Here is a 24,087-nt window from a genome sequence, read left to right as displayed (position 1 = left end):
CAAACAACCTCTTCACCCATGAAGCATGCTGTGGGTAGGGGCAGTTGTTTCACAGGAACCCAGAATACATTGTGTTCCCAGGGTAAGTTCTTGCCTGACTTTACCTCCAGGGAACAGGAAGAGCCTGAGCTGGACTGTCCTCAGAGCTGTTTGCAAACTGTTCTCAGAAACAATGGCTGATGATTCATCTGGCACTGTCATCAACAATCTCCAGGCCTGCCGTTTAACAGACCTTCCCAAAATAAAGAAAGGGGACCTTCCCAGACAGAATCATGTATTTTTTTAGTGGTGAATCTACAAAGGAGTAGCTTAGGCTTAAGAGTGCTTGTAATCAAGTGATTACATATGCTTGCCCGAGGTCAGACAGTAAGCGAGTTTAGCAGCTCTGGGGACCCTTGTTCCTGCCTTGTGCTCACATGACATGAGCACACTGACTCATCCATGTGTGGGGATATATAAAATGCCTTCTTATAACGTGTTTTTGCAAGTTTTAGTAATAAAGACAGATCTGTGAGGCTGCAATCCTTTTATGGCAACAGAACACTGTCATCACCAACATTTGACTTAAAAATAGTTTGAAAATTTTTTTTGATTGTTTGTTTGTATTGTTTATGCTAGTAATGCAGAAGGTCGCTAGTTTAATGTGTGCAACCTTTTAAAGTTATTTCTATGAGTAAACATTTGCTGGAAGATATCCTGTCTGGGTGATATCTTTTGAGAATGCCTGAAATTAAGCTACCTAAACAAACTTTTCTCTGGTGAGAACAAGACAAGACATGGGGTGGCATTTGTAGTGTAGTGTAGTGTACATCCTAGTATAATGACAGGCCAAGTGATATTACAATGTCTGAAAATTAAAGACCCCAGAGTAAGGAAGATTGATGGTGTTTACCTTCTGCATTTGTTAGCAGTGAAAGGATAGTGATGACTGATGAAGACTAAGATACATTAATGAAGTAAGCTTGTACTCCTCATCAAGGATGTGAGTTGACAGAGGCTAGATATCATGCTGGCATCTCTGGGAATGAAATGTATCCGGGGAGGAGAGACTAGTAAGCACATAGTGAAGACATCCACTAAAACCCAAACTTATGGATATCTGCAACAGGAAATTAATGAAATATGTACCTAAGGGATTTAGAATCATGCTAAAAAACCCCCAGACTTGTCTACTATAGCTCCCCAAAAAATCGTGTGAGAAGAGGGCTAAGTATTGGACTAAAAAGGTGAAACAAAGAGAAGTGCAAATGAACAAAAAGCCTTCAGCATGGGGCTGAAAGGGATCCTTGCAGTTGTTAAAGTACCAATGGCTCTGCCAGAGGAAACTTCTGCTTTTTCTTTACAAGCCTTTAACCAAAAGCTAGTTACCCTAATATTAAATAGGAATATTAAAGTCCTTGAAGCTCAGTTGATTTAACAGCATTCAAGGCTGAAGCATATATTTTTTTTAGGCAGGGCACTTTAGCTTCAAAAACCCAAATCCATAAAAAACTTATTTTCTCTCTTTCTTATCTCTTCTCTTACACATCAGTAGATGAAGTCACTTATAGGTGTTCACTTATGTTACCAAGAAAACAACAAAAGATATTTAAACAATATTCTTGTACTTCAGGCAGGTGGGAAAAAAATGTTACAGAAATATGCTCTTTCTTGGGATACATCAACTCTCAGACCTTCCTACAAAAGAAAAAAGGACAAAGAAAAAGAAAAACCAACCAGGAGAAAAAACCTATTGATAACAGAAGTCTCTGTTGCTGTGTCACCTTCCATGTCACTTGAAAATACTTCTAAAATTTGGAAGTATATTGTAAGAACATTCAGAAACATATTGGATTTTTTCTTTCTCCTTTTCAAAGAAAAGCAAAGTTCCACCCTTGCTCTCTGTCTCGCTTTTTTTCTCCTCTCTCTTAAGGGGAAAAAAAAAAAGTTTTGAGAATTTCATTTTTTTCTATTCACTGCAGTCCTGGCCAAAGTAAAGCCCTCTTTTACATTGACGTCAAGATCTTTACTAAGATTAGGGTTTCATTTCTCTATTGCAGCAATTAGCTAGGGAATGTATAAAAGGCTTCAGGGAAGCAAGCTAGGACTCCAGAGGGGTGAGCACTTTGCACCATAGGCAGATAGCAAAGAGAGAGTGCGAGAGGAGGAAGGCAGGAATACAGAGACGCGGAGTAGGAGGGGGGGACGGGGGAGGCAGAGAGGGAAAGAGAGGGAGGGAAGCAGGGAGGAAGGAACAGAAAGTTTATGTACATAAACCTTTTTTTTTTAAAGTATTGTTGCACCTAGTAGCTAGCTTTGCTGACTCAGAAATGAGAGGTCTGTTCAGTGCTTAAATATCCGAGAAACAATGGGATAGTGCAGGAAAGTTAACAATTAACAGTCTCAGCTTAAATTTTGTAACTGCAGGGAACTGGAAAAACAGCTGCCTCTCTCTTCAGCAAAATCAGGTCTCCTGGTTAAGAGAAGAATTTTTGTTAACATCTAAATTTCTGAAAAATAAGCAGCTTGCAGTTGAATGAATATCCTGCAGTTATGGTTTTAACCAGCCTGCTCATACTTAACTATCTCTGCTTACTTTAAATAGAGCAGCTGTGAAAGGGGTAATGAGGCTTTTGAAATGCCTTTTGCTTTACTCTTTTAAATGAGGGTACAGAGCAATAAAGAGAGCTGAAGGTATCCGGCTGAGGAGAAGCAGCGAGGAAGATGGGTCTGCTAAGTGTGGATTTGTTGATCACGCTTCAGATCTTGCCGGTCTTTTTCTCCAATTGCCTCTTTCTCGCGCTCTATGACTCTGTGATTCTCCTGAAGCACATGGTTCTGTTTCTGAGCCGCTCCAAGTCTGGGCGCGGTGAGTGGCGGAGGATGCTGACCTCGGAGGGGCTGCGCTGCGTCTGGAACAGCTTCCTCCTGGACGCCTACAAGCAGGTGAGCCCGCGGGATGGGGACGGCGGGGCCGGGGCGCTGAGCTGGGGCGAGCATCCCGCCTGTCAGCGGGGACGGGAAGGCAATGACTGTGCGGTGCAAACCGTCACCTAGCTCTTGTAAAGCTGGATGGAGAAGTGTAAGCTGAAAGGAGCGGTACTTCTAAGTCGGGGTTAAGGATTCATGAAATTCTGGAGCTGCTGACTCCCTGTGCTAACTCTCTGTGCAGCCTTGGCCATGTCACTTAGTTTAGGCGTGCCTCAGTTTCCCCAAGAGCATGAATAATAATCTTCATGTTTTTAAAGTATTTCAAGGTCTTCGTTTAAGAGTAATTGTAAAATACTCTAGATGTTTTCGCTACTGTAGTTTATTATTGCCATGCGAGATCCTCAGATATTATTTAAAAACTGCATCTTCAGATAGAGCTCTACATAGACAGATGTTTTCTATGTAACTAGAGTTTTACCTAGAGTAAAATATAGAAATGAACCATTGTCATTACACTGGCATTTTCTATTACTCATATGTTAACTTGTATATTGGAGCAGGTATCCAAGTAAAACTGTGCACAAATTGAAAAAGTGACCTTTTTCCTTCATGAAAGCAGTGACAGAGGGACATGTCAGAGATTAAAAATGAACTTGACTAGCTGTCGGACAGCTGCCTGGTGATTTAAGTTTATAAAGCCAGTAACAGTTATGCAACATGTACTTTTCCTTTTAAGATTTCTTACAAGCATTACCCAGTGGTACTGCCCAGGTCTCATGAGGTAGCTGGAATTCCCTTTTATAGATTGAAAAGGTGAACCCAAAACCATGAAATTTCTTGCACAGACCACCCAGTTAGTAAGTAGAACTGGATTCAGAGCTCTGTGGCTTTCAAAACAGTGCTTAGTCTGTTAATTTGTTGTCTTATTTAGACCATCTATTTTAACATACTCCATGTGATGTCATAGGGTCCTTTCCAAATGATACTCTTCTGAAATATTTCTTTTTGTATTGCCTTCCCCACAATTTGCTTTCACACTTCTACAATAGCCTTTGTATATGCTCTTATCTAAAAATGTGAAGAGCTGGTGATGCTGGTGTTTGCTGGCTTTGTGATATGGAATACCATCTGCTTAGCCTGAAACTCAAGCCATGGGGACATTAATTTTCGGTGTAAGACAAATATAAATAACTTTAGCTTTTGCCAAATGGGTCAACCTCTTACTGCAGCCCAGGAATCATCCAGATGGCTACCCAAATAAAATAATGCTGAATGAAGCCCACTATTCTCCTAGCCCTTCTAGTCTTTGTTTTTATTCTCTTCATAGACATTAAGTAAGTACATTTTACAGTGGCCTTGTTAAATGGGTCACTGAACACAATTGTTCCCATTTTACAGACAAGGCAAGGCAGGACAGTTAACACATGACTTGGTCAAGGCTCCAGAGGAAGTTGGTAGCATGATTCTGCAACAGTCAAGTTTTGTGTTCCCATATTTGCAACCTATGTGTGGCCTGGGGTCTGGAGAAGTTGTGAAGCTGTAAGAAACCTTATATCCACGAGATATTTTCAATCTCTTTTTGCTTAAATTACACACAATTATTTAAAATTAAGATATTGCATGCCTTTCTGTAGTCTCCAAAGTCATGCTTTGCCTTTCTTTCAGTATCATGATGTTAACCATGGGAGCAACAAGTATGGTAACTCTGCTATTTTTGGTGTTGGCAATGAAACTCATACCTTGAACTTTGGTAATTTTATTCTCTCCCTTATCATGATTAAATCACCTGGGTTGTTCAGGTCGATCAGGCCATAAGGTTCCAAGAATAAACTCTGTGTGTCAATGAACTCAGCAGAAAAATGCATATAAACACAACCAAATTTTATCACCTTGTTCCAAAAAGAGGAAAAAGTCCATTCATGGCAGCTATCCTTAAGACAAAATGGATTGACCAACAATTCATGGAAAGACTATTTTACTAATAGAATTATGGGCCATAAGGAGAGAAGATCGTTGGAAACTCTTGATTGTCACAGAAAGATAGTTAAGTATAGAAATCAAATTGTAAAGGGGACAAAATAAAATGAGGAGCAATATTGGAAGAAGACTCATCACCTCCAGAATAGATGAGAACCTTTTGCTGCTTCTGTAAGGAAGAAATAGGAAAAAGGTTTCATCTGAAAAGTTGTAGCAGTAGATTTGAAAAAGATTGAAACATATCCTGCTTTGTAACATATTTTGAAAAGCATGAGAAATAGTGTAATATATCAAAGAATGTCCTACAAAGCAATTTTTTTCATAAATCACCCTTTTCTAAAACCTGAATAGAATTACCCTGTTGTGATATCTTACTCTGAGACAATAAGTGAGAAATTAAAATGTTATGGAATCAGGGTACTATACAGCATGGCAAAACATAGCTGATAACATACCCATGATTGCTCATTGCTCCAATTTACCAGCTGAAGCCAGGTATCAGTAAATTACTTAAAAAGGTACTTAGACTTATTCCACTGAGCAGTATTTATGAGAAAATCACAATTTTTCATGTAGAATAACAGAATTGCAGATGTGTGGGATAACCAGAGCCAGACTGCCAGTTAGCAAAAGACTGGATCAAAGAAGCAACTGTGCTTGGTCTTACTGTGTTTTGTGTCACTTACACAGAATTCTTCTTGAGTCCATTTAATAATATTTTTCACAAAATTACTTGATGTAAAATTTGTATTCAAAGAAAAATTTATGGGAAGCTATTCCAGAAGAACACTGTAGGTAGACACTACATTCTGAATTAAGGTAAACTTATTACAAGAAAGTACCTTTGCCTCAAAAGCATGCATTGTCCCAGAATTCTTTTTTTTTCCCAAGGCTAGTGTGTAGAAGATATGATCTTGTAATGGTTAGAGTATATTTCAAACAAACTATTCTGATTTACTTTCTCATTGTCTAGAAAACCTTATTAATAACTCATCCAAATTTCAACCTTATTTTGGGCTTTTTGTTGTTACTAAGTATTATTGCACAAGAATTTTGGTGAGAGCAATTATTTCATTGGCAAGATTACCTAGCAACAGTTGAAGGTTTTAACATCATCAGTGGGAAAACAATGCAAAGTTTGTTGTATTGTACGTAGAGTATATTCAGTGTTCTTTTTTTATTGGAACATTCTATATGACTGGTTTTCTCCACATTTTAAAGTCCTACTGGAATCAAAATAATTGATTTTTGTTTATTGTGATTTTAAATGTAAATTTTACTAATGAATAATATATTTCTTTTTACTTCCTTAGCTCTGAGTTCAATATCTGTCAGACTCAGTATTGATATTGTCTACACTGCGCCAGCTTGGTGATTTATAGATTATTTTCCTATTATTTTCCAAGAGGCAAGTGTGTCTTATATTACAAGGGAGTCTTTAGGATCAAACTAATCATCATAACAGAGATAAGTAGAGCTCATAGTCAAGTTAGATTAACTTTCTGTAATTGAAAGAGTGAAAATGTTTTAAATATTATTTTTATATATGTATGTGTGTGTAGGTATTTACAATTTTATATGTTTGCCTGTATAAAGATCTAGACATACCTCTTTGTCTCTATATATGTACATACATATATGTATAAAAAGACAAAAGTACACATATGTAAGCATACATTTCCAGGAGTCAGTCCCTCTCGTTTCTCCCTATGTGTATACACATATATATGTGTGTATGTACACATACTTAGCGATATGAACGCAGTCACAGCTATTGATGAGAGAGAAAAACCAAGACTTTTTGGGAGGGTGTTAGTGTAACCATGATTTACATAGGCCATTTCTACAAATGCCAGGGAGGTATTTGTTCTGTCTTAAAGTATGTATACTGAATATATCACACATTTGCAAAAATCCAAAGAAAAAGCTGGAGAAGTTTTGAAAAAAAAAATTTAAAAGCTTTTTTTTCTTTTAAACCTGCTAAGTTCTGTGGTTTTTTTAGTAGTGGGATAAATCTGTTTTTTTAAGATACCAAAGGTGAAAAATTGCTATCTTAAAATGCTTTTAAAATAGGTTAAGGAGTGATTGTACCCATTAGAGATGTCCAGTGGTGAGCCCTTCTGCTGGAAGCTTTTCCAGGGCCAGATATGAGCTCTGTGTTCCAGCAAGGCAGAGCTATCATTCATGGTCTCCAGTAGAAGGCTTTAATGTTATCCTTGAGGAAATCATCCCTCCTCTCCACCTGAGTGCAGGGTAGCTACAGGGAAGGTGTTAATGGCCTTTCCCTGCATCAGCCCACCCACTGTTTAGGAATGCTGTGATGTACCTATGGGGGCAACGTGCACATGCACAGAGACGTGTGGAGCTGTGCGTCATGGGCCTCAGAGGGATGCTGGTATCTCCAGTGATGGATGGAGGTGGGTGTGTGTGTACTTGTACAGCTTTTTACTGTGTTTAGAATGGGCCAGCAGCAAGCTCTGGCATGACGGTCCCAGCACAGGGGAATGGCTGGCACAGGATCCCAGGTTCATGGCGTAGACCCAGCTCTGGATGTAGCAGCAAGTAGAGTGGTTCAGTAAACACCCAGTGAGATTCTTCTGGGTTTTCATGCAGGCAGTTAAATTACCTTTGGCTGCTTTTTCCTGCCTGGTAAGTAGATGATCTAAAATAAATCAGAATGCAAAGCAAAAGAGTCCCAAACCTTACGTGTTAAATGCATGTTGCACAACATTATCACAAAGATATATGTGAAAGTAATATAAAAGCATGATCCTCTACCTGTTCTTTGGCTGTCCAGTAACTCTTTGCTTTTTGGGGAAATATTTTAAAAGTTGAAACAAGACACAATGTTCATACTTACTATTTGTATTTATTTTGTAAGGAAGTCTCTCTCCCTGCATTTGACAGTGATAAAGGGAATCTGTGAGAGAAAGTCTGTTGTATAATTTCAGGGTTTAGAACTAGATATTGTGTGCTATTAAAAATATTTTATTGGTTTTACAAAGTTCAACTTTTGCAGACTTATTTTCATTGACATTTGCAAATGAAAACAATCTTAAAAGAAGTGAGAAAAACAAAACTGAACCAAACCACAATTAAAACTTCTCCTGCAAAGTTGGGAATGTAAATTCAACAGGATTTGGACTTGAAATTGTAATTATTATTAAAAGTTTCTTATCATTACTAATATATAATCATGTTTGTTGTAGTTGTGTGTGAGGATCAACCTAGGCCAGGGACCCATTGTACTAGGCAGTGTCCCAACAAGAGGAGCAGACAGTTGGTTCCATGGAACTTAAGAGTTCAAACATTCAAAACAGACAAAGAGTAGGAAAAGGAATATGAAGACTTTTATCCCACATGGGCTTTCATTCCATTTCATTTTACAGATCTAAATTCAGTTCTTCCATACCTCTTTGCACTGTTCCATTTTCACCCTTATGTGTGAAAAAATGACTGTAAGCAGTGCTTGCCTTTCTGTCAAAGCCCTATGAAAACCCCTTTTGCTGTGATAGACACAAAAAAAATTAGCTAGTGGGCACTATTCAGGAAGACGATCACACATGGTTCTTGAGTGCTGGCTGTACCTCTGTCAAAACCACCACTGTGCATTCATACTCATAAAACTGAATAAAAATAAGTACAAAACCATCATCCAAATTAATATCAAATTATCTTCCCGTGCTGAGTAACAAAATCTGGTGAAGGTCTCTGTCACATGTAGGTAGATTCTTGGCCATGGTGGATCCTTTGCCATGCTCCCATCTTGAGGGAAACATAAAGCCCTTAAGAAGCTTGCTCTTGGCTCCTCCATCACAGCAACTAAAATTAACTGTAAGAGCGCAAGGCAAAAGGCTCCTTTATGCTTTCCTTGTGCCGTGCATACTCATTTGTGGGACTAGTGGCTTTTAAATGGAGAGAGAAGCATTTGACTAGTTATTTTTATCTGGACTGTGCCCGGTTTGTTTGTCTCCCTCTTCCCTTCGTCAGCTCCACATACCTGATCCTAAATAAAAGACTCTGGGAAAGCCTGAGCCATTTCTAGTCTCTACTCTCCAATTTGAGTAATTCAAGTTGCCACCTTCCCAAGACAAATGAAGAACTTCTGCATCCTTATTGTACTCTAGACAAGGATCTTCTGTGATTTTTGTCAACTGCACAACTCTGGGTCATGAAATAAGGAAAACAAAATTAATAGTTTGTAGAATTTGCCAAATTCAAAGAGTCAAATTATGATTTGGATGAAGCTATACCTAGCTGAATGGGATCAAATCAAGGCAGAGAATTTTAAAAAATGCCAAAGGCTACAGGGATTCAGTTCATTACCAGTCACTGTATTCCAGTCCCAAACACAACATGTCCATTCAAATGACTAATACCATAAACTGCTAATTGTCTGGCAGCACCTATTTTTTTAGGGGGTTGACATAACCTGATGAGTGCCAAACTCTATGAAAATCCCTGTTGCAGGGAATTTAAGCTGTATTCCAGTGCACAGGATCCCAGGAAGGTTATGCTGGAGTTGATAAAAGCAAAACAAGAAAAAAGAAAAGGCAAATGAGGAGACAATATTTTGTCTGTGGGGCTTTACCTAGTTCTTATGGAAAATGTACTACAAACTTAGCAATATGTGCTATTTCTAGCCTGCAGTTTATGAACAGGGCTTTCTCTCCTGCCCCTAAGTCCCCTTCATTTTGGAGGCTGTGTGCTAAAACATCAGCAATCTTGTTCCCTTTTCACTTTGCATGCAGACTGAGAACAGGCTGTCAGGCAAACCCAAAATTCTCACAAATGATGCGAGTCACTGCTTTGGTGCAGCTGCTTGCCCCTCTGACGGCTGGGCTGGCTCACAGATTTGGTTGGCCTACCTTGCGTGTCCCAAGCAGGCTGTGTGGGAGGGGATGCCTGCGTGCTGCTCAGCTGCTACCTCATTCAGAAGGCTGGCACCAAATGGCCAAATATTCACGCACAAAAGTACGTGATTATGGAAATGCTGGATTGCGTGTGAGGGGAATTCTGCTGGTTTGTTTCTCAGAATTTATATTTTGCCTGCCTTTGTGTAGGATTTCAAAAGCAGTTTGGCTGAATACATGAGTGTTTTTGTTTGTTTTCTCATTGCGTTGATTTTCTTTTCCAAGAGCTATTTTTTCTTTCAATAAATAACAACAAAGAGGATGGCCAAGGCCTACAATGCAGATGATCAGCAAGGATGATATTGTCATCCTGTGTCAATCGGTTCAGGGCCTGGTGAAATAAACAGTCCCTTGGGAACGTCAGTGCTTCATCAAGACCAATTAGTGGATCTGCCGCTGCTGCTTATGTTTAAGCATTAACGATTGGGCAGGGCTGCTTTTTGGAGTGCCTGACACTGGCATGGAACAAGGCACCGACCTAATTACTTCTCTACAAGAGCAGAAAATGCCTCATGAATGCCTGCTTGGCAAGGATGTCTCATTAAGGGGAAAAAACCCAACACAAGCACTCCTAGAAACAAAAATTAAAATTATAGGTAACCTGCGGCCATGAGACTTCCTTCATGGCTGTGGGAAATGAAGAGTAACTTCTGTAAGGTGATGTATAGACGGATAAAGGCTTCTTTTTACTTTGTTTCCTAATTCCATCTATTTTTGTAGTCCATAAAGAGTATGAGAGGGAGTATGCAAACTTGCATTGTTGAAGAACATTTTTGGTATCAACATTAAATAGGATTTGAAGGGCATTCCCATGTTGGTGTCTATTGGCAGTTGTTTTATTAGAATTATTTCTTCAGGGTTTGCAAACTGGCCTAGGAAATTAAAGGGTTTGGTGGACCTGAGTGAGGAATTGGTAAGGAGTAGCTTATAATATATAGCCTCTCTTTCTGCTTAAAACAATCAAGAAGCAAACTGTGGTTTCCCAGTTCAAGAGTGGTGGCTAGATATTTTCAGTCATGAATAGTTTTGTTAAAATAAAACCTGAAGAGTAAGTAGAAACAGCTACTCAGATGTTTCTTTGGTCCTAAGAAGCCCTGTTCATTCCTGACATATAGGCACTTCTTTTTACCTTTATTTTTCTTCTCTGAAGAGTGAGAGCAAATATAAGAAATTCAAAGTGTGTTCTTTAATTGTGATTTGTAAGATAAATTACATATCATTATTTCTTTTCTTTGACTGGGTGAGCACACACTCTTAAATACTGAGGCCCATTATTCATCCAGGGGGTTGGGTGAAGCAAAGATACTTACATGTCAGGCTTTGCCCAAAAGGCACATCTTCAGCAAGCTATCTCTGAAAAAGCATGTATGGTAGTTCAGGAGCAGTTAAGCTTTCTAGGTGAAGACAGATCTAGTGTTTGTGTAGATAGGCATATGTTGTGTTTCTCGAGATGTCCCTTTTTGTGGTAGTCACCCATTTATTACAAATTGCTGAATTGTTTAGTTGGCTTTTGGACTGAATGCAGCTCTCAGGGTGATTATATGGATACCACATGATCTCGACCTGTGTATTTCTTTGTTCAAGTGCAGCCCTTTACCTTACTCCTGCTTTATCTATCTTATGTCACAAAATGGCAGAGAGAAATGATCAAGAGTTGAACAGAAGACTATGTGCTAAGGTGTAGGTAGCCTTAAGATGCTTAATGGTACTCCTTAAATGCAAGAGCCTGAGTTTGTGAACCTGCCTCTCCAGACAGATAATTTTTTCTCAAAAACTGGGATATAGTTGTTTTCTTTCTTTGAGTTCAGTGGATAGTACACTCACACATCAGCTCCTAAACTCAGCTGTTTTGAGCCTCTTGCTTTCAAAGATGAAGCACAAGGCTTTTTTTAAACTATTCCCAGTGCCCTAGCAGATAGCAATGCTGCAGATGGAGATTTACGTGATGGGGGCAAAAGGGGCTTTCCTTTCCTGGAGCATCCTTGTTTCTCTTGACTGCTGCAGCTGCATATCCTCTGCTTCCAGTGGCATGACCACCGCATACTTGGCTTGGTGAGATTTGTGGGTCTCAGGCCATCTTTTCTTCTGTGGTTCTCTTCCTTGCTCATGTCTGAGTGAGAATGATAGCATGATTGTGTTTCAATTTGCCATATTGAAAAGACTCAAAATAATGCTACTAGTCATGTGCCAACATGCTGTGACACATTCTCATATAGCTGTGAATTCTGGAAGCATTAATGACTGTACCTTACAAACTTTTCTTTGATTAGACTCTTGCTTCTGTTGCTATTCTGATGAAATAGTACAGAGCCATGAATAACTGCAGTTTTGCTCAAGATAGTCAGGTTTCTGAGGGAAAAATGGAGGAACCAGTATCAGCAATCTACTTGTCTTTGGATCTATGTTCAGCAGCAACTGCATGAGTTCAGTATTCAGCTGTTCACTCAGCTTCTTACTGCATCTGACTCCTATAATGCAATGTAAAATAGAAGAGCACCAAAAATCAGTTATTTATTCAGTTTTTACACAGTTCCAATGTAGTGTTAACATCTATAGACTTTAATTGCAGTGTAGCTTCAGAAAGAAATACATAAAATGTTAAAGACTTTGACCCTGTGTGTTTCCTTCAAAACAACAATTCTGAAAGTAATCAAATAGTCAGTGGACAGAGAAAGAAAGAGTCAGGAAAATACAAAAGGATAATTGCATTGCTGTACTAGAGGCTGATGTTAAAGGCAGAGACATAGGAATTTCATAGGAATCTAATGAGGCAGAGCTCATTAAAAATTAATTGCATTATGCAATAATATTTTGTGGTTCTATAGTAGTTATCAGCTAAGGATCTTGGAGAACTCTGCAGGCTACACCTTATTCTGTGATTCCCTCCTGTGGGTGGCTTTTATTCTGTCTTTTGTTCTATAGACATGCAAACAGAAATGGCCAGGCAAAATGACATTTCCACCACTGCCTGTTGGGTCTGAGTTAGATCTGAAGTTGGAGCTGAGAACAGTTAATTTTCACCTCATCCTACTTCAGTGATGATATAAACGTTCCCCTTTTCCTGTTGCTTTTTTTCCCTCAGTCATCTTGTAAAGAAACATTGCAGTAGAAGGAAATGTGTCACTCAATCACCAATGAAATTACTGCAGAGGGGTTAGAAGAAATTTTAGAGAGCACAATAATCTTGGATGATTCACTGTCAAAGCAGTGTATATATTAAGTGGGCATTTGCAGAGATCTCTTGTGTTTGGTACTCTTGAGTATTTTCATTCTTGGTCTGCAGGATGAAAGAGAATACACTAAGCTGCAAATCTCTCAAAATTGAGAGGCACTGTGTGTGTTGTGAAAATCAGGAATATAACGCAGAGTGATTTTTGAGAATTGGAAAAATGGCTTGAACTGTAGGTTGTGGGCTGAAAAGGGACCTAGGCTTTATAACACCTTACTAGCTAATCTCTAATCAACAGGTTACTGTTTTTCCATAACAGTCATGGTGCCTCATAAAGCAAGCATCTAAAATATATAAACAGGTGTAGTCCGTGAGCTACTTCATTATACAAAGTAATTGTCTGATTATGCTGAGACTTAGTGAAAACACTGTTGAAGTTTTGAATAGTGAGCTTCAAGGATGAAGCTCACGGACCAAATGGAGAGAACTCATGGAAAATGCTAGTGGAAAAAACCCTATGTGTCACAGAGGAAAGTTAGAAGAAATTTGAGGTAGTCTGAAAACAAATACAAGTCTCCAAACACATAAGGGTGGACAGGACCAAGTATGTAGTGGACAGGACAGACCTCATCAAATTTTCTAACATGAATGAAGTAGCATATTAGTCAAAAATGCCACATTTTCCTGAACTGTGAATGCAGGTGGACAAGATGACTGTTCTGAAGCTGCTGCTTTTGATGATTTGCTCTGCCCCCATGTGACTCGTTACGTGTACTCTGAACAGGTGACTGTTTGAAGAGAGTAGTCATAAGGATACTGTACAAGCAAGTCACACTAACTTGCTATGTTTTAATTTGTTCTGCCATCAGGTCAAACTGGGAGGAGAAGCCCCCAACTCCAGTGTAATCCACATAGCCAAGGGCAGTGATGACAGCAGTGGCAGCTGGAAGAACGTTGGTGGCAAGTGTGGAACCAAATGCCACCTTCTGGATTTTGCCAACTCAGAGCGTCCACTGGTGGTCAACTTTGGCTCAGCTACCTGACCACCGTTCACAAGCCAGCTGTCAGCCTTCAGCAAGCTGGTGGAGGAGTTCTCTGGTGTGGCTGACTTTCTGTTGGTCTACATCGATGAAGCTCACCCATCAGATGGCTGGGCTGCACCTGGAATCTCTCCCTCTTCGTTCGAAGTTAAGAAACACAAAAGCCAGGAAGAGAGATGTGCAGCTGCTCACCAGCTCCTAGAGCACTTTTCTTTGCCACCTCAGTGCCAAGTGGTGGCTGACTGCATGGACAACAATGCCAATGTGGCCTACGGGGTTTCATTTGAGCGAGTATGTATTGTGCAGAGACAAAAAATTGCCTACCTGGGGGGAAAAGGCCCTTTTTTCTACAACCTTCAAGAGGTCCGGCTTTGGCTGGAGCAAAACTTCAGCAAAAGATGAAATCCATTCTCCACAGGTGTTAGATGGACCAATGTGTCCCTTTAAGGTGATGCAAAAGGGAAAAAAAAGAAAACATGCTAGTTTGAATAAAATCTTTCAGATGATTGCAGGAGAACACATTTGATAACAATGTCAAGTGAATGTTAACTAGGAAAAGAAAATAAAACAAAAATCTAGCTCCACAGAAACATTGTCAAGTGAAAAAGAAATCGCACTCCTGCTCTTGTTATGGGACAGAAGAGGTGAACAGGCTTCTCCAAAAAGGGGCTGCTGGCAAGAAGGTAGGGTGGTTAGGTAAGACCTGTTTCCCAGAAGCCCCAGTGCTGGGGTGAGGTGCAGAAAGCGTTTCTGCTTGTAAGGCATTCCATGGAAAGGCAATGCTGTACATTTCATCAGAAACGCTTCTTTACCCCCCGTGGCCAATGCAAGGAACTTGAGAGGAGCAGGGGTTTTGCAATTGCTTTGCATATAAATGCAGTGCAGTGAGGCGATTTTCCTATCTTGGTAGAAAATTTATTGTTCAGAGACTTCAGGAACCACATGCAGACTGGCACATGCAGACTGGCTGCTCAGCGCAAGATGAACCTTTGTCTGCTGGTATTTGCACCCTGTGGACACCTCTGCACAGCATATTAACTATGTAATGCTACCTTACGTGTTTCTATCCAGTGTGCAGGCCTGTGCCTGCTGAGAAAGGTGTTAAAATCTATGGAGTTGGACCAAAAAGACGAAGGTGATCAAATAAGCCCATTACCATCTGAAAACTGAAATACCTGGAGTAATTATAACACAACATTGAGAACCATCTAGAGCATGCATCATGAGACAAAACTCAGCTGATGCCAACCAAACCCTTGGTTCTGAGAGCTGACAACACACATATATCAATGTTCGCTGGTTCTCATCTCTGTTTCTTTACCCACCTCCATCTCTTTCTGTCTAGCAATAGAATTAAAGGTAATTTCACTTTTAGATTTAAAATAATAACTTATTTCTCTCTCTCTTTTTTTTCTTTTTAATGTGATCTTGCAGGTATATTTTGGGGACGGGAGAACTTATGCACAATTTTACCTCATTGAAATGGAAACCTATCCTGTCATTTACCCTGTTAAATGTAGTCATGCTAACTTTTACTGTCTTAGATACCTGAACCTTGTTTATATTTATGTTAATCTGAAAGTTGATTGCAGTCTTAGAATTGATTTGCTGCAGTTCTGCTACAGAACTGGTGAGCTGATAGTCTGTTTTGCTCATGTTCTTGAAAACCTTCCCCGAAGAGAAACAGGGAGGACAAATAGTTTGAATTAATGTAAGTGTAAAAGATGGCAGAATTTTCATATGAACGAGTATGAGGAATGGATTGTTATGTTGAAAGAGATACTGTGAACTTAGAGTACAGAATAAGTTTAGGTATTTCTAAAACTAAAATTATTTAATCAAGCCTGATGAAGAGGCAGATTTACAATGAGCTAACCTATTAGATCTAATAAATGAAAACCCATATGGATGGAGATGGACTATCCAAGTTTTCTCTCATCTTTGGCAGAAACATGAAACAGATAAACAGAATAAGTGGCTAAAATCAAATTAGTTCTTAATTTTTCATCCTGCGCATCATCAGGAATATGATGTGTTGATGCCGACATAGGAAAGAACAGAAAATACGTCAGTGTTTTAATTTTCACAATGCCCATTAATATTGTGTATTTCCTCTAACTTGGCTGTTGGTCAACTTAGCCAATGTAGGAGGAATTCGGAAATGTGTTTTCAAGCACAGATCTGAAATCATGACAGTAACATGGGTAATTTCTCCCGTACTCAGGTTCATGCTTCCTATTCTTCTCACATTTTCCTCCACACACTGTTAAACACAGACACACATGCTCTTACACATTTGGTAATGTGCATTGGAGAAAGGTGTAAAGAGTAGTTGTCAGATCTCCTAGTGAGCCCCACTTCCCAGAAGACCTGTGTCTCTGTGTGTGTATTTATATATGCAGCCACATGTATATAATACATTTTTATGTATGTGTATATACATGTGTGCACATATAAATGATGCCTAAGACCACTAATAATCATTATCCTGTCCTACCATTCATTAATGTTACCGTAAATCATTGCTCAATGTGGAAGATTGCTACAGATCTTCATGACTAACTGGGATATATAACAGAATTTTTATAACATATTATCATAGAAACAGTAACATAGCCAAACTGCATGGTTTATTTAATCCAGTGTCCTACCTCTGACTGTATCAGATGCTTCAGGGGAAGGTGCAATAATTTTTAACGTAGAGAATTTTTATTAGCTTCAGCCCATATTGTTTTTGCCTCGTCTGAAGTGATTGTTGATGTCTCATCATCCCTCATGAGAGGCTGATTCTGGGTATTGAGATTTAAATATTTTGTGAGGTGGGGATTACTAAAATAAAAACCCATCCCTTTTAAGTTCAAAGAAAACCAAATGAAAACAGATTTTTTTCTTTCATATTTAAATAGGCTGCTTTTCAATGTCATTCTCATCTCTGGCTGTTATATGCTAAACCACTAAACATAAGTGATCCAAATTTTTCTTCTGTATGTCTGTCATTATATAATCTATATAGAAATTTGCATACCTTTTGTTTGTTTAAGACAAACAATAACTCATATTCTTATACAGATTGGTACTCTTTCCTTATCTCTGAATCTCTTCTGGTTTTGCTACACTATCCTTTTACTCAGGTGAGTAAAGATGTAGAATTTAATCCAAGTGAAAACCTGTATTGATATACCCAGCACAGCATCTCTTTTCCTTATTATATCCTATTCTTTAGTCATCTGAAAATTTTTTAATCCATAGCAACTCCATGGCCTTTGTAAAACTTAAACTAGTGAGTCTTTTCTTCTTTTCCTCATTATACCATTGAAGTCTGAACTGTTTATATGGGAAATGCTAGCCAAATGTTTAACACAGCTGTTGAAACATACCTTTAGTTCAGAGGAAAGAGTTGGAATTAGTAATTCAGTTTGTTAATACCTATTTGCATATCTAAAGTTACAATCCTTTTTCAAGTCCATTCTCTCCTTTTGAATTGCCATTATTTTGTTTTGTAATTCCTGGATGCCTCTTCATCACATAGTATACAGGAATTATAAAATTGGCTCCTGTAAATGGGAAAAACACATTGATTTTCCACAAATAAAAATACACAATAACTTCATTTTTTCTTGGCAACATGTATGAGTGTCCTGCCTAAAATTGAAAGATATTCCAGCCTCACTGATTATCAAGAGAGAAATATAGTTTCCCCAGAAAGCTTCTGGTCAGAAAAGAAAGCAGGGCTTTCTTCAAAGTGAAATGATCATAAAGAAAAAAAAAAAAGAAACAGTATTATTTTCTAGGAGGCTGACAGAAACATAATGTCCTTTTTATTTATTTTTATTTTTTTTTTTTTTTTACAAAATTAAAACATTTTATTGAAAAGGTTTTAAATGAGATGGCATCCTCAGCTGATAATAAAAGCGGCCATATGTCACATACCCAAAATTATTGTAACAGTTGTTTTGGGTCCAGGTAGAGATTTTACTACTTTGCTAGCCTTGTCTAGTCTGCTGTGAGACTGGATTTGCTTCTGTCTCATTCTCACTGGGTCAGGGCACTATACCATATTACTTGAGGTGCTCCAGTGAGACTTACATGTTGAGCAACAGCTCTCAAAATAGGTGCCTGAAAGCATTCTGGAAGGCTTCTGTATATAATAGAGACCCCAATACTGTGTCTCAACATTAATATGGGAAAATTCCAGTATTTCTTATTTTGAGCAACATAAAGCTATTCTGGGCTATCATTCTACATTGTTCTGTGCTTAGCATCTGTATTTAGCACTGTATAAAAGGAATGTAAAACATTTTGTGCAGATGAGAAACTATAGCATTTTGCTCTTTCCTTGTGTAGACAATGACATAAATTTAAGGCAGCAGGAAAACATGCCCCATCTATTAAAAATAAGAAAATATATATGAAATATGTTGCTGAACATCTGTCTGAACACTCTGAAAAACAAAATGCAGTGATTTTTAGGAAGGTGATCTTGGTGGGGAAGCGTACAACACTTCTCAAAAAGGTATTTGTGCTATGCATCCAGGTGTGTGCAGAGGGAAGTTTTGTTTCTGCATGTGTAAAAGTGGCTTTTCTGTGATGTGGAGTATAGATTTAAGTGTTTTTAAGACTTTCATTCAGTACTATAACCAAAGCAGTAAGAGGAGTCAGGTAGGGAATATTGGCCAGTTTTGTACAACTTGACACCATGTCTGTGACAAATCCATAATCAGTTGGGCTCACCTTGGAGTCTTCAGTGAAGAGGGATTGGGGTGAGACAGGGAGGCTTGTGTGCTTATGAAGATAGCTAACAAAAGAGTGATTAACTCAGTTAGCTTTCAGATGCCTTCACACCAGCATTCCTCTGTGCACCTTAGTGTGGCTGTATTTGAAAGAGGAGTCTCTTTGGGTCTGTCAATAAGTTGGCCATGGTGTAGGTGCCTGTGTGTACTATGTGTGTGTCATTGTTTAAATGTCAAAAATACACTGCAGGAGAGCCAGCAAAATTTTGTTACAATATGGTGCTCCATGAAATGTGCTTTCTAGATTTGTTTTTCTTGTATTATAATAAATGATATTGGAAAAATGTATCTCTTCTGTGTTTTATTCTGATTGTTAATACACAGTGGAATCTTGACATTTGACCAAGGAAACTTAGACCTATATTTAATACAAAAGTTTATGCCACCCTAACTAGATCTTAAGCAATGCAAGGAAAGTTCCTTATAAGTGTTGGAGCTAATTTAATATCTGACTACTCTCAACTTTTAAGAAAGGTAAAGGGGAGAGAAACAGAGCTACAAGGACAGTAGTTGAGTATGCACAGAACTGCAGCGTTCAAAAAGAAAAAGTGCTTGAAGAAAGCATGCCAAAGTGTATATAGCACATGAAACCTAGGCAAATTGGTTATGAATGTATGAGCTATAAATGCCACTCCCATTTCAATGTACAGGCAAAAGATAAAAAATTAAAACCATAGCTGAATAGCTGCTACAAGAAAAAAAAATCAAATTAAAAATGTGCAGCAACTTTTTAAACAAACTCACTTTGTGATTTAATTGTATTTAAGAAATTCCCTCTTCTTTGTCATCTTTTGTTGCAGTAAGTTTTATAGGACCCTGCATCTAAAATCTGCTTGTGAATATAGGTGAGAAAGAACAAAACAAATCTGCAAAAGGAGGACCATTAAAAAGGTTATATCCTAGTTCCCCAAACAGAAATGTTCATTACAGTATACTTTACAGCCCTTGAAACAAATAAATAACTCCCTCTAGATTATCTAGCTCACATTGCAAAAATAACTCCCAAAAGTACTGAAAGGAGAATTTTGAGTTGTGAGAATTTTCCTGTAGCCTGGTTGTTAGTGACTGTGACAATTATATCAATTGTTGCTATAAGGAGCTACTCTGGAAGAAATAAAAATACCCTTCAGGTCTTGCTTCTAATTTCACAGCTGTGTAAATCAGATGAAGGTAGACGTGATGAAATAACAGTTTTATTAGAAAATAGAAACATCAACAAATAACTTGTTAAGAAAAATTAGACTCTGGATACTCCTAAATATTTGTGAGAGTGTTTTGGGTTTTTTTTCTGGAATAGTGATGTCCATGGTAGAAACAAACTAAAAAGAAAACAAACTATCTATGAAGCTGTACCTCAAGATGATTGACTACTGCTCAAGATCTTACTTCCTAACAGATGATTTCTGAGGCATAATAAATCTTTCCCAAATATAGTCTTCAAACAAAGGACCTAAATCTTGGTTAAAAACACTGATTACAGACAAGCCAACTCACTGTATATGCCCGTGTAGTTCATGTTAGCAAATCAACAAGCTTAATGTGTCTTGGAGGACTAATGTGAAATGGAAACATTGAATGGGCATCCTGTTCAAATCCTTAAGACCTAAGGATTTTTAAGCCTTGTTATGTGACTTGACTAGAGAAAGAGAATCCAATTTAGGTCATATATATGAAACACATGAATATATCGAAAGGTTTAGTTGTCTCGAAGTGCCTGTTATATGACATTAAAGAAGTAGCAGGCAGGAAAAATGCTCTTTTAAAGTCAGTATTTCCCATGTTTTCAATACTTATATTTTTGTTTTCCATAGAAAGCTACTGTGACTTAGGTGTTGGTTAGGTGTGCGGGTAATAGGAGGGGAAGCTTTCTTAAAAGTCTTCTTTAGGAACTGATCAGGTTTTGATGTCATTTAGCCCTGTTCTTTTTTCCTCATATCCTTCCTGCACCTGATTTCCCATGTTTCTTGAACCTGTCATATCACTGGTGAGGTTTACCCCAATTCAGTCTTTGGTTTTGTGGAGTTTATGGAAGGCTACAGAATAGCTGAGGTCTTCATTTCCAGTATGGTGTCAGGATGTCAGTTGTCAGAAAGTCAAGTGAGATATGGGAGAGTACAGTATTTTGTTCTGTTTATCTCTGTATTCTCAGTGCACATCATCTGCATGTGGGCTTGTTCTCAAACATAATTTTTAGTATGCCAGCCTGGAGAGCTAAAACTGGCTTTCTGGACAGATTATAAGAACATAAAATAGCTTTCTGCAGACTGGGAGTGAGCATACAGGTTTTCAGCCCAGCCCTCGCTACCAGAGTTTATATTTCCCTAGGTCTGCCTACCTTTTGTGAAAACTCACAACAACCTTCCAGCCACATGCAGAGTGAGAGTCTGAGCACAGTGACTACCATCATTAGACCTCAGCAGATGTCTTATGAGACAAATCTTGCTGAGGTTTTCTCAGAGATTCACAGGAAATTAGACCAATCCTTCCAAATCAGAAATTGGTAGATTATACTTGGAAATGAAAACCACTTGCTTCGTGAGAAAGGAAATCTTGTAGCTGATGTTGCTATGGAAGGAGCAGCTGACTTTTGCTAGCTGCAGAAATTGTCTCTTAAGTGATCCTTGCAGATTTTCACAGGTGGGTTGAACAGCAGTGCTAAAACTGTCTGCAGTAGTTCACAACAAGACTGAACACACCTAATGGAAAACAACACAACTTTGTCACCTGTGCTTCTCAAAGTACCTGAAAAACAGAAGTACATCTCTACTACAGACTAATTTGATAACAGCGAGGCTGGATGCCTGACTGAAAGTGCATAAGAGCTATTTTCTCAGGATATTTCTCCTGCCTGTCACCAACATCTGTATACCTCAGTATAATGCTGCTTCTCTTTTGTCCAATATCATGGCAAACAGTCCAGTATCACACCCAGCCCCTCCTGAGTAGATTGTAGTGGCCTCTTAATTTACTCAGTGTGACACTGGTGCTGAGCTGAAGTTCAGGTCATCTTGTATTTTATTGGGATGGATATCTCCAAGTAAACAGATCAACAAGTTTCCCAGCACTATTTTCAGCAGTGGAAGTATATGGTAGATGAGGCTGGAGAGAAGAAAAATTCAACAGATTCCAATGGCACTTACTACTTAATGTTGATTGCAAGACTTTTCTTATTATATGTTTAGTTATGTATGAAAATTTCATGAGGCTTCCACTTGTATTTACGTAGAACATCAAATTCTAACTCCAATGGAACTTTCAGTATCTGAAAAGGAATTTCACATGACATAAGTATTTTTTTCAGGTGACAAAGTCAGGAGATACTCATTAAAGTTCATGACTGCTGCTTAGAGATTTTTCTGTGAGTTGTTAAGGGAAGCAGAAAAATAATCATTGTCCTGTATCATGATCCGTGTCAATGTGAGGCAAAAGGAAGATTTTCAGGCCACACAGCAGTCCTGTGTGGCTTCTAAAGCATTCCTTAATGTTATCGCATCTGCTTTGGAGTGGATCACCATTCCTTGAGAAAAATCCTGCTGGGGTGGCCCAGTGGTGAGATGAGATGTTTTTCTTTAAAGGACAGAATTTCTCCTCAACTGACCACTTCAGAGCAAACAACAGGAAAAAAAAAAAAAAAGTCCATGAGAACTAGGTAAGTTTCCATTCCCAAACTGCCTGCGGAGGAGGAAGATCTTCCTGTTGCATTTATGCTGTTTTAATCAATTTCATGTTTTGTCCCACTGCAGAAGTGAATGTGCTGCTTCAGTAATCTGAACATTTACAATGCCAAAGCAGTCCAGGCTACTTGAATCTTTTTGTGGCCCCTCCCTTCTCCTCCTTTCTTTGTTTGGGGCCAGGTAAACAGATAAGTCATTACTGAGATTACTGCAGTCTGGATCATTACCCAGAATACCATCTGCCAGTATTTTGTCAAGCTTCCTTCTATTAAAAAGCCATTAGATGACATCTGACATTCATTTATGATCAGCAGATAAACCAGTTCACTTGACAGATAAATAGGAACCCAAGTAACTGGTTTTTTAATTGTGACTACTACCATATGTTGTCACTCATGATATATTTAATCACAGATCATGCTCTAATTAAATGTATTTTAAACCTATTTGTCTTGTCAATAGAAGAAAAACCAGATGGCAATACTTTGATGTGGCTTCAAGTTTACTGTAGACTTACATTTTCACTGACATGCAATAAAAACTAAATATGATTAAAAAAAAAAAAGATGTTATCAAGATGTAGCATGCACGCAGGTTTACTTCTGATATTTGGAGAACAAGAACTGTTGTGTAAAGTTGATGATACTTGAATTTTGAAGAAAAATTCAGAAGTAATAGTAGTATTTTTATTAAGGAAAAGGGCTTTCACATACTGTCTTAAAGGTTTTTGTGTACATTTGCTGAAATACCTATTTTAAATATAGTGGGCAACAAAAATAAAGGATATTCCTGTTAAGTGTGTAAGTGTGCTTATTTTACTTTTAACAGAATGAAAGAAAACAGTGCTAAGTTTTAAACATAAAGACTGTTTTATATCACTCTCTTTTTATTTTTCACATCTTAGTACGTTAAAAGAAATGCAGTGGAGTGTCCTGAGGATAACTCTACTGGAAATTTAGTCACTGCACACTACTTTGTTTTCTGACTTCTGGCAGCCTGAAGAAGAGATGCACATGAGTCACAACAGAATGCAACAATCAGTGTCTCCTTCAGGGCAGTATGTAAGTTTACAAATAAGTTCATTATGTGATTAAAATTTCTTAAGCATTTATGGGCTTTAAAAAATTAAATGTGGTTAACCTAAATACAAGTGATATAATAGGACTTCACAGTTCATACTTTCCATTATTCATCACTCTCTTTTGAAACATAATCTTCTGTGAATTCTTTTTCCTCAGAAACATTCCAACCATGAACTCTTTCCAAAGTTGTTGGGTTTTTTGTTATTGCTTTTTTTTTTTTTTTTTTTTTTTTTTTTTTTTTTTTGTGGAAAATGTCAAGACATTTTACATTGCTATTTCAGATTGTGGTAAAGAATAGACATACATCCACACAGAGACACAGAGACTGGTATTTTTCCCTTGGTAAAAACAGAAGACATGATCACACTCAAACAGGAGATGGCCGTACCAAGCATGAGTGACGTTTTTCACCTGGCATATTGTACATAAAACCTCTGAAGCAGAAATCTTCAGGAAAAATAACACTCATGTAAGCTGTTGAATGCCTGCAGGCAAGCGTTTTTTTCTGAGAAAGCAATCACATAATGCAAAT

General features: G+C 38.2%; 1 protein-coding gene across 2 annotated transcripts; it reads left to right on the top strand.

Moving 5' to 3' along the window:
• The first annotated feature begins 2,111 nt into the window (after window positions 1–2,111).
• Window positions 2,112–19,087, top strand: DIO2 (iodothyronine deiodinase 2). Of its 2 annotated transcripts, none has more exons than XM_041472000.1 (2): window positions 2,112–2,925; window positions 13,839–19,087. In XM_041472000.1, the coding sequence occupies exons 1-2, from the start codon at window positions 2,704–2,706 to the stop codon at window positions 14,454–14,456; spliced, it is 840 nt and encodes a 279-aa protein (XP_041327934.1). In that variant the 5' UTR covers window positions 2,112–2,703; the 3' UTR covers window positions 14,457–19,087. The 2 variants fall into 2 exon arrangements, with proteins under 2 accessions (XP_041327934.1, XP_041327935.1); XM_041472001.1 differs by having other exon boundaries at window positions 13,839–14,411.
• The last annotated feature ends 5,000 nt before the right edge of the window (window positions 19,088–24,087 follow it).

The sequence above is a fragment of the Pyrgilauda ruficollis genome, unplaced genomic scaffold, assembly GCF_017590135.1.
Source record: "Pyrgilauda ruficollis isolate IOZ18807 unplaced genomic scaffold, ASM1759013v1 scaffold28, whole genome shotgun sequence".
NCBI lineage: Eukaryota > Metazoa > Chordata > Aves > Passeriformes > Passeridae > Pyrgilauda > Pyrgilauda ruficollis.
The sequence above is the reverse complement of the archived record's forward strand: the minus strand, read 5'-3'. Positions and strand labels throughout refer to the sequence as shown.